We start from the raw sequence: 10298 nt of genomic DNA, 5'->3' as shown, positions 1-10298 counted from the left end.
TTTAAATTCTTAATATTTATTTAAATGGACGAATAAAATGATTTTACCACGATTTCAGATTAGTTATTCTGCAAATGTCTCGATCTCAATAAAATCAAGTATGTTTGTGTTGTATTGCATGGTCGTTATGTATTTGACTATTTTCAACCTAATTTATTTACTTTTCTTTTAATTGCAACACTGTATGCCCGAAATTATGAAGTTAAACAGCGAAACTCTTATTCTCATACCATAAAACAGTGTTTCCATTAATAAGCAGAGATTTATGATACAAATATATAAGCGAAGTACAAGATCAAACAAACACACAACAAAGCATTTATTTTAAAACGATTTTGAACCAAACACAAAAACAAAAACAAGCAAACATTTATTATGTATGTATTTATGACGTTATCTCTGCTTAGAATTTCCAACAGGTGAAGGTAGCAAGATAGGAAAGCTCGTCATCATTCATTCATTATTACTTGCAGCTGCATGGGTCGCAGGTGCAGGAGGACCCACACTTGCAGCCACCGTTCTCGGCGGCCATTTCAGTAGCGCCACCTTCAAATTGAGGCTTGGCCGGTGCAACGCCCATAACAAGGGTTGCTGCGGTAGTTGTGTTCTCTGCGTAGCTCAAGTCTGGGTACATTTTGCTGCTGCAGCTTCAATTATTCACGTATAAAAACCCCACGGTTAAAGACCAAAAGATACTTTTTAATATATATTATGAAAAAGTATACAAACCAATACTTATATTAAAATTTAGTCGGTATTTAATTAATAAAAAAAATAAATAAATTTTACATGCTAATATAAGTCAATTTTTTATTTAAGATTTATTATTTAAAATTAAAAATTTAAAAATTTATAATTTAAAATTTAAAATTTAATATAAATTAAATAATTAAAAATAAAAAAATAACTTTTGAATGTTATTCTAAATAAGAAAATAATTAATAATATGTCTAAAAAATATTATTAGAGAATCAATATTTTTAGTGAAGAAAATAAGGAATTAGTTAGTGTTGTTTCAAATAAGAAAAATATTAATTAATTAATATTTCTCAACATGTATAGAAAATATTAAGATTCAAATTTTGTTAATGTAAAATATCATATATATTTTTAGTTTTGATGATTCTATTTTTTTATCACGGAATAAACTAACGACAAATGTAAACTAGAAATGCTAAAACAAAACTAAAAATTGAAAACAAGAAAACTTTTATATATAATTTTTATGAAACTGATCTTGAGTCGCCATCTATGCATGAATATCTTTGTGTAAAAAATATTCTTTGTGAATTAATAATTATTAATTTTATATTTTTTAAAAAATAAAATTTAAATAATTATTAATTAATAATAATTAATTAGTATAAAATATAATTTAAAAATTTTTGTTAATTTATTATTGGTTAGACTTATTGATTATCTAATAAAATTGTTATAAAAATAATAAAAAGGACAAAATAATTCTTTAATAACAGAAAATATCATATATAATGAATTCTATATTGTTGAAACTCTGAAAATGTAAGGAAAAAATTAAATAATGAAACTTTAATTACATGAATGAATTTGTGGATAAAGAATTTGAAAAAAATTATAATAAAAAATTTTTAATTAATATACTATTAGTATATATACATATATATATTCGATTACGTATTGTCAAAAAAAATAATTATTTTTATATTAATTAATAAATAATTATCTAAAATTAACTAAATATAATTAAACAGTCACATAAAAATATATTTTGTACTACTAATACATTAATTTATAATAAATTTATTGAACAAATGACCATTTGTATCTATAAAATATAAAAACACTGACATATGTACCCATACTAAATTGAAACTAAACTTGTATCCATGCAAGATGTTCTTTATGTGACAAAAATACCTTACGTGACACTCCAATCCTCCAAAAACAGGGTACTTTTGTCACACGGAAGACATCTTACATGAATACAAATTTAGTTTCGATCTAATGTGAATACATATATCAGCGTTTTCATCTTTTATGGGTACAAATGGTCATTTATTCTAAATTTATTTAAACTCATCATTAAAGATTTAAACATGAAAGATTTTTTCATGTACCTGCAGCCGCTGCCGCACTTGCAGCTGCTGCCGCAGCTACAGCTTCCACTGCCACAGCCAGACATATTTCTCACAAACAAAGAAATGAGTGAATTAAAGAAACAACAATGGCTTCACACACACACACAAATAGAACGTTAATCTGATGATTCTCCATGGAGATTCATGGCCCTCTATTTATAGTGGACGAGGTGAGTGTGTATGTGTGTTATCCACCGTACACGTGGCAACATCTTGTTCACTATAAGAAAATGACGTGTTCTAGAACAACTTCCTCGTCCACGTCGTTTTTCTTACTCGTCTTTGTATGCTGCACGCTATTTCTCGTGTAATTTATAGTAGATAAATAAAAGAGAAGGAAGAAAAAAATTTAAAATTTTGAAGTGTAATTTATAAAAAAAAATTAATTTTTCTCTTTTTTTATTTACCCCTTACTTCACTTTAAACAAATAAAGTCTTACATGCATTTCAGATTTTTTTTCTTTTCATTTTTTTATTTCTACTTATTTCTCAAATAACTATGTAATTAAAAATAAAAAATATTATGTGCATATTAAAGTTAATAACTAAAATTATTCATTATATATTATTATATAAATATATACATCATTTAAATTATTTTTTATATATATTTTATATGTTAATATATATTCTATATATATAATTTAATTTTTTGAGAAAATAAAATTTTTGATTTTTTAGTCTATAAATATTTAAGTCTTTGATTTTTTTTAAAATATAAATACATCGATCTATTATGTTTATTTAAGTCTGTTAAAATAAAAAAAATTAAATATGATTCTTATTATATTAATTTGATTGATATAGATGTATACGTAAATTTTTTTTTAAAATAAGATAAAATGTCAGAAATTAATTTGTTTTTTTTTTCTAATTTTTTTTAGTATACAACTAGTATGATTATTATAATTACTCACATGAATTAAAAATCAATTTGAAACCATTTGTTTTATGTAATGCTCTTTCAAACTTTTATCTATGATCTATGAAGTTTTGTCTTGGAATAAACGGTATCTAGAGGAAGATAACTACTTATTTTGTTCTAATGCAAAATCCAAAATTTGATAAATTAAAATAGAAACCTCTATATAGTTCTATATCAATATATCATCGTTATTATCGATGCGAAATAAACAAAATTATCCTCATCGTTTTTTATGATATGTTTTCATAGATGAACGCCGTCCTTGCAATTTTAATCTTTCTTTAATTGCAATAATTAATTAAACATTCATGGATGCTTCATGCATGTTTTTTTTTTTTTTTTTCGGAAGGGGACGCTAAAAATGAATGATATATATAATTTATTATTATGGAACTATCTTTAGACGCACGACATTCACTATTATCTTTTCCTGTAAAATATCAACCAAAAATAAAACCAATTTTAGCATTTTATTATAGCTAGGTTAGGAAAATTTCTCAAATACAATATTCATCTTAAGCAATTATTCCGGTACATTTCGAAAATTACGTAGTAAATTATTATATTCTTTCTTATACAAGTTTAATAATATGTGCCATATACGGGACAAAATTAAAAATATATATCTTTTTTAATTTGTTAAATTAAATATGTTATTAATTAGGGGTAAGTACGATTTTGGTCCCTTAAGTTTAGTGGCAGAATCGAATTCGTCCCTCTTGTTATTTTGCCATTAAAGTCGTCCTTAATGTTTTTTTTCGTATTAAAATCGTCCTTTTCAATATAATTTTTTGTTTTATTCCTAAACTACCCCTATCCTATTTTAATAATAAAAATTATAAAATAAAAAAAAAAAAAGAAAACGCGTAAAAACGCGTTGGGGGTGGGGAAAGAAAAGGGTATACGAAGGGGGAGGGGAGGAGAGGGGAGGGGAAGGGAAGAGGGGGAGGGGGAGGGGGAAGGGGGAAGGGGGGGAGGGGGACGGCGCCAGGGAGCCTCCGTCGTCGCCGCCGTGACCTCATCGTCGCTGCCTCCTCCTCCAGAACTCTGATGATGATGACGATGAAGGGAGAAGAGAAGCCGTCGTCCCGCCGCCGCAGTCTCGCCGTCCCGCCGCTGCAGCCGCTGCCTCTCTTCGAACCAGATCTCTTCTTTGTGCTTTGAATTTCTGTTTCTCTGTGTTTGTCTGTTTCTGTTTCTCTGGCTTTGTGTTTCTCTGTTTCTGTTTGGGGGGGGGGGGAAGGGGAGACGGGGAGGGAGAGGGGACGCGGGGTGGGGGGAAGGGAAGACGCGCGGGGTGGGGTGGGGGGAAGGGGAGGCGGGGAGGGGGAGGGACGCGGGGTGGGGTGGGGGAAGGGGAGGCGGGGAGGGGGAGGGGACGTCGGGTGGGGGAAGGGGAAAGGGAAGGGGAGGCGAGGAGGGGGAAGGGGAAAGGGGGGAGGGGGATGACGGCGGCGTTGGTGGTGGTGTTGGGGAGGGGGAGGGGACGTCGGGGGGGGGGAAGGGGAAGGGGAAGGGGAGGCGGGGAAGGGGAAGGGGAAGGGGAAAGGGGAAAGGGGAAGGGGAGGGGGATGGCGGCGGCGTTGGTGGTGGTGTTGCGGAGGGGGAGGGGATGTCGGGGTGGGGGGAAGGGGAAAGGGAGGCGGGGGCGGGGATGGGGAGGTTGTGGTGGTGCCGTTGGTGGTGCCGTTGGTGGTGGTCATGGTGCTGGTGGTGGTGTTGGTGGTGCTGTTGGTGGAGGTGTTAGTGTTGGTGGTGGTGGTGGTAGAGGAGGTAATTGTGTTGGTAGTGGTGAGGGTATTTTTGTCCAAAAAAAGTAAAAAGGACGATTTTAATACGAAAAAAAACATTAAGGACGATTTTAATGGCAAAATAACAAGAGGGACGAATTCGATTCTGGCACTAAACTTAAGGGACCAAAATCGTACTTACCCCTATTAATTATATGAATTATAACTTTTTAAATATAAAAATAAATATATAAATACTGATATATATATATATATATATATATGATTGTTGGAATATAATATTTGTCCTAATAATCTATTATTAAAATTATTAAGTTATATATGATTATGTGTACAAGATGTCATTGGTACGAATTATAGGACGGATCAAGGATCCGTCGGTCAAGGTAGTGACGTTGTTGGATCCTGGAATGGCGAGAGGTGGTACCTATAAAAATATTCTGATGTTCAAGTTAACATAGATCTAAGAGATATATATGAGAGTAGGAATGTGTAATATACCTGATGAGGGAGTCTTTAGCCCTTTTATATAGTTAGAATTTGTTATGTTATCTTATCTTATTAGTTAAGATAAGAGGGATATTTGATTTTGAATGTTGGTTAGGGATTACAGGATCGGTTTTGGCCATGATGGAGGCCCAGACCCAGGTAACCCGGTTGGAGGCTGCTCCGATGAGGGACCTCGGGATCGGATCCAGAATAGTTACTCCCAGAATGAGAGAGTGATTGGGCTCGATCTCATCGCTGAAGGAGCTTTTGATCTTGCCATGCGGCCATGAGCCTGGCAGGGAGAGCATTGTCTGGGTTCTCTGGTCGAGGTTGGAAATCCGAAAAATGCTTGGCCATCCCGTCACTTGTCCGCTACTTTTCTCGAAAGGGGATTTTCTAATTGCAGTTCCTTAAGCGTCATAATGGCGTTTTAATATGAAAAGAAGTTTTGGGTTTTCTTTCCAATTTCGCCCTTCGCCCCTTCCTGTTTTCTTTGAAACGTTAGGATTTTACTTTTGTAACCGCTTCTCTCTCTTTTTATATATCTCTGATTTATAACTTCTTTTTCTTCTGTCACTTCTCCTATTTCTCTATTTCTCCATTCACTGCTTGCTTTCCTGCCTAGTCCTTTGTTGATTGCGCATTCATTCGTCCTTTGTTTCACACTGCGTCATTTTCTCTACTCGCTTCGAGAATTAGGTTGGTGTTTACTTAATTTCTGCTTTATTTATGCCGTGTTTTTCTTTCGATTTGTCTGCTTCTACATTTGTCTACCCAGGGGCCATTTTTCTAGGTAAAAGTGGTAGGAATTAGGAGGTGTCACTAGTTTTGTGATTGTGGTAATGATAGAGAAACGGAGAAGATGCCGCTGTTTTTTGGGATTTCTTTAGGTGTGCTTAGTGAAAGTCTTTTGCATGGTTCTCCTTTTTCGGAGAGTGGGCTGACGGTGGTGCCCCCTTTCTTAGGTATGGTCCGGTGGAGGAATGAGGGTGCTAGGGCTCCCGTTGTTCCGACCGGTAGCATCCCCAATGCTTACTATTGAATGACTTCTTATGTGTGAGAGATGCCGTCCCAGGTTACGGAGGAGGTCTTCCAGAGACTCCACGACGAAGGCGCGATTTGCGGAGATGGTGAGGCAGAGCGTTAGTACGAGCTTGCGCTCGATAGGATGGACGAGACAGTTCGTTATATAAATCCCAATTCTCCCTGAGTTGCTGACTCGATGTGAATTTACGTATCCATGTTCACACGACTGGGGATGCGGCTCCGGTTTTTGGAGTTTGTTCAAGAACTTTTTAATCGTTGTTCGGTGGTGTTGTCTCAGTTGCATCCCAATAGTTGGACAGCCATCTGGACCTTCAAGTTGGTTTGTAACTACCTGGAGCTTCCAGCTTGGGTGGATGTTTTTCTCTTCTTCTTCTTGTGCACCCTTCCGACCAAGGAAGGGAAGCATAAAAAAGGTTACGTGACGTTTCAGGCCCAGTTAAATCGGCAGATCTTCGAGTTGTTTGAGGATTCCTTTCATGGTTTTAAGGGGGGATATTTTAAGGTGCGCCCTGCTCAGGGGAATCATCCAAACTGGCGGACCTAGGAAGAGGAGCGTCGATTCGTGACGTACTAAAATTTTGGGGCCGGTGCGTCGTACTTGACGTGGGTTACTTATGAGGGTTTGTCTTCTAAGAACAAAGATATTGTTGATGTCTTGTGGTCAATTTTCGGAGATCATCCATTGAATCTCCGGGACGTTATGGGTGATCTGGTGGCGTGTCGGACTTACATTGGTGGGTTTTTTTAAGTTTCCTTTGTTTTTACTTAATTTTTATCTTTGTTTCCCGAGTTTGACTCTTGATGCTATTTCTTTTCTCACTACAAGAAAAATATATTTTAGTGACAAATTTTTAGTGGCAATATAGACTTTCATGTTTCTGCCGATTTGATTGGCAAATACCTTGTCCATAAGGCACTGATATGTTACACCTGTATTCTTAATTCCAAAACGCATAACCTTATAGTAATAGTTATCGTATTCAATAATAAAGGCAGTTTTAGTTTGATCGGAAGGATGCATTAAAATCTGATTGTAACCAGAATATGCATTCATAAAACTTAATGTTTGATAACTTGAAGCATTGTCAACTAATGAATTAATAGACGGTAAGGGATACGCATCTTTTGGGCATGCTTTGTTGAGATCAGTAAAATCAACACACATGCGTCATTTATTGTTGTGTTTTCTTATCATTACCACATTGGCCAACCATATTGTGAATCTGATTTTCTGTATAAAACCAACACTGATGTGCTTTTTGGTCTATTCTAAGGACGCTTGCTTTTTCTCCAGACCGAGTTTTTGCTTTTTCTGGACTACAGGTCGGGCAGATGGGTTGAGTGCCAACTTGTGAGAAATGATCAAAGGACCAATCCTGGGAATATCTGCTGGTGTCCATGCGAATAAATCTGCATGTTGTTGTACCTACATAATTAAACTTGTCAAGGTCATTATTGAAATATACTTTTTGTAGTTCCTCCGTTGGTGTTGGTTGCTCAAGGAACTCAGCTCTAGGGTTGAGGTCTGCGAGTGCTAGGAGCTTGTCAGAATTGTGGACATTGTTCACTTGAGCTCCTATAGCTCGGTTTGGTAGTTTGAGACTAATGTTGTAGCACTGATGAGCTTTACGATGGTCATTGTGAATAGTTGCGATAAGGTCGTCCTACACAAGAAAATTAACACAGAAATGAATTGTAGAAACTATAGCGTCGAACTTATTTAAAAAGATCGGCCAAGTATTAAATTGTAAGGACTGAAACAATCGACAACCAAATATTGAATGTTAGAGGTTTTAGATAGGGGACGCTCACCCAGTGTGGTTTGTAACTACACAGAACTCAATATTAGGACACGTTCACCTGAGAATCCTACCAGGTCTCCAATAGAGGGCTGGAGCATGTTATTGTCGAGCTTCATTTTTTTGAATGTAGAATAGAATAGAACATTTGCATTGCTTCCAGGATCTAGCAATACTTTGCGCACCAAAAGGTCTCCCAACTAGACAGATATAACAAATTAACAACTGTGTCATCGAGATTTATGGTGTTTGCATTGAAATCAGATGTCTAAAATGTTTTCTGTGGGAAATGGGAAGCGATTGGGCCTCATTGGAGGTTCCTTCTACCGAGAGCATAGCTCGGTACGTGCGCTTCCAGGCAGAGCTTGTTGCTCCTCCACCTGTAAAACCTCCAGAAATACATTTAATAACTCCTCATGGTTAGTCAGGATGATGATTAGTTGTTTTCTCTTTGTCCCAGAAATATTGCCCTGCAGAGATGTGGTCGGCAGAGGATGTGGCATGTTTTTGTATATGGCCGCTGATGCATTTGTCTAGGAGTCCTTGCCGAGTTAACCACTCTAATAGATCTTTGACGATCATACACTCATCAGTAGCGTGCCCATGCTTTTGGTGAAAGGTGCAATATTTGGATTTATCTGCGTTCTTTGTGTCTTAATAATTGCCGACCTTCCGGGGAGGCTTGATGAGATTTGAATTTAGGATCTCCTTGATTATGCCATCCCTTTTGGTATTAAACTGTGTATATGAGTCAGAGTGAGGAGTTAACTGGAAGGCCTTTTGTTGTCCCGAGCTTTATCCTCGTCTTTGCTACTGTGAGTTTTCTCTGATTTCGGAACTTGGCGGAGTTCCTCAATCTCCATTTGACCTTTAGCCTTCTCACATAACTCGACCAGTATTTTTGGCTTTGCAACCGTGATTATTTCTTGAAATTTTCCTGGTCGGAGTCCTCTTTTGATGGCATGTAGATGCACCTCAGGGTGAAGGTCTGGTATAGTAATTGCTACCTTTGTAAAACGAGTAATATAATCTTTCAGGCTTTTATTCTGTCCTTGCTTGATTGTGTTTAAATAATCAGAATCATGTAAATAGATAGAAGAGGCAGACAACTGATACTCGAAAAGTTTTTCTAAGTCTTGAAAACGAGAAATAGAATCTGCAAGCAAAGAACAAAACCAATTAAGTGCAGGACCGTCTAAATAAGTAGAAAAACAACAATAGAAAACAGGGTCAGAAGCACCGTTTACTATCATTACAGATCAGAATTTCTTGACGTGCTTTCTTGGATCATCCAACCCATCATAAAGGGGTTAAGATGGTAGGCAGAATAAACCTCTTGGGCATTTGAAAGTTCACAACATCCGTGGTGAATGGGCCAATAGCATTGTCCGGTTGATTCTCCTCATCGGCTCACCGACCTTCTTCATGTTGCTGGGTTTCAAAGCCATGTGTTGGATTAGATTTGTATTTCTCATCTTCAACTCATTCATTATGATTGTCATTATTTTCAATTTGGGTATGGGTTAACTTGGCTATTTGGTTTGCCATTCTTTGATTCACTTCACTATGCGCTAATTAGCTTGCTGTAACTCAGTCACCATCCAAAGTAGTTCAAAGGGTGTGGGAGGCTATTGATCAGCCATAGGTGCATGAGAAAATTTTGAGGCTTCGGAAAGAATGAAGGAAAGGCTTTATTTCTTAGACCCCACATTGGGCGCCAATTGTTCTTGTGTGGATGAGCTTGGTACAATTTGTCTCTTTGTTGATTAACTCTAAACTTCTTGTCTTCACTCCGAGCTTATTGCTTGGGTGTCCGAGCTTTTCATCCAGAGAATACGCCCTGGTATAGGAAGAACAAAAAGGGGGGAGAGTACCTGCAAATGCATTCCGATGCTTAAGTCAGTTCAATGTGTATTCATGTATATCCAAGATAAAACATCTTACCTTTTTATATGAGATCGGGTATTAGCAGTTATACTTTTAGCAACCATTTTTATTGATAGATAATGATGGCGTATTAGAACGTTATGATATTTGTTTGTGGTATGCAAATCTGAGTTATAACGTTTGAAAGAGTTATAACACACAAAGTCGGGATATAACGTAAGGAGCTGATTTATGACTTTTTAGTTGAGTTGTAATGGTCATATCAATATTTATTTGATTTTAA

General features: G+C 36.3%; 2 protein-coding genes across 4 annotated transcripts; one reads left to right on the top strand and one right to left on the bottom strand.

Annotated features, from left to right (window-relative positions):
* Positions 1-227: 227 nt before the first annotated feature.
* On the bottom strand, positions 228-2259 carry LOC130961458 (metallothionein-like protein 2). 3 transcript variants are annotated; one of them, XM_057887361.1, is made up of 2 exons: positions 2097-2259; positions 228-638 (listed from the first exon to the last, which is right to left on the bottom strand). In XM_057887361.1, the coding sequence occupies exons 1-2, from the start codon at positions 2159-2161 to the stop codon at positions 464-466; spliced, it is 240 nt and encodes a 79-aa protein (XP_057743344.1). In that variant the 5' UTR covers positions 2162-2259; the 3' UTR covers positions 228-463. The 3 variants fall into 3 exon arrangements, with proteins under 3 accessions (XP_057743344.1, XP_057743343.1, XP_057743342.1); XM_057887360.1 differs by having other exon boundaries at positions 228-641; positions 2097-2258; XM_057887359.1 differs by having other exon boundaries at positions 228-647; positions 2097-2255.
* A 2354-nt stretch (positions 2260-4613) lies between these two features.
* Positions 4614-5572, top strand: LOC130963157 (uncharacterized). Its single transcript, XM_057889307.1, has 3 exons — positions 4614-4815; positions 5132-5216; positions 5398-5572. The coding sequence occupies exons 1-3, from the start codon at positions 4614-4616 to the stop codon at positions 5570-5572; spliced, it is 462 nt and encodes a 153-aa protein (XP_057745290.1).
* Positions 5573-10298: the final 4726 nt, after the last annotated feature.

Source organism: Arachis stenosperma, chromosome 2, assembly GCF_014773155.1.
Source record: "Arachis stenosperma cultivar V10309 chromosome 2, arast.V10309.gnm1.PFL2, whole genome shotgun sequence".
Lineage (NCBI taxonomy): Eukaryota > Viridiplantae > Streptophyta > Magnoliopsida > Fabales > Fabaceae > Arachis > Arachis stenosperma.
Note: the sequence above shows the minus strand (reverse complement) of the source record. Positions and strands in the feature narration are given on the sequence as shown.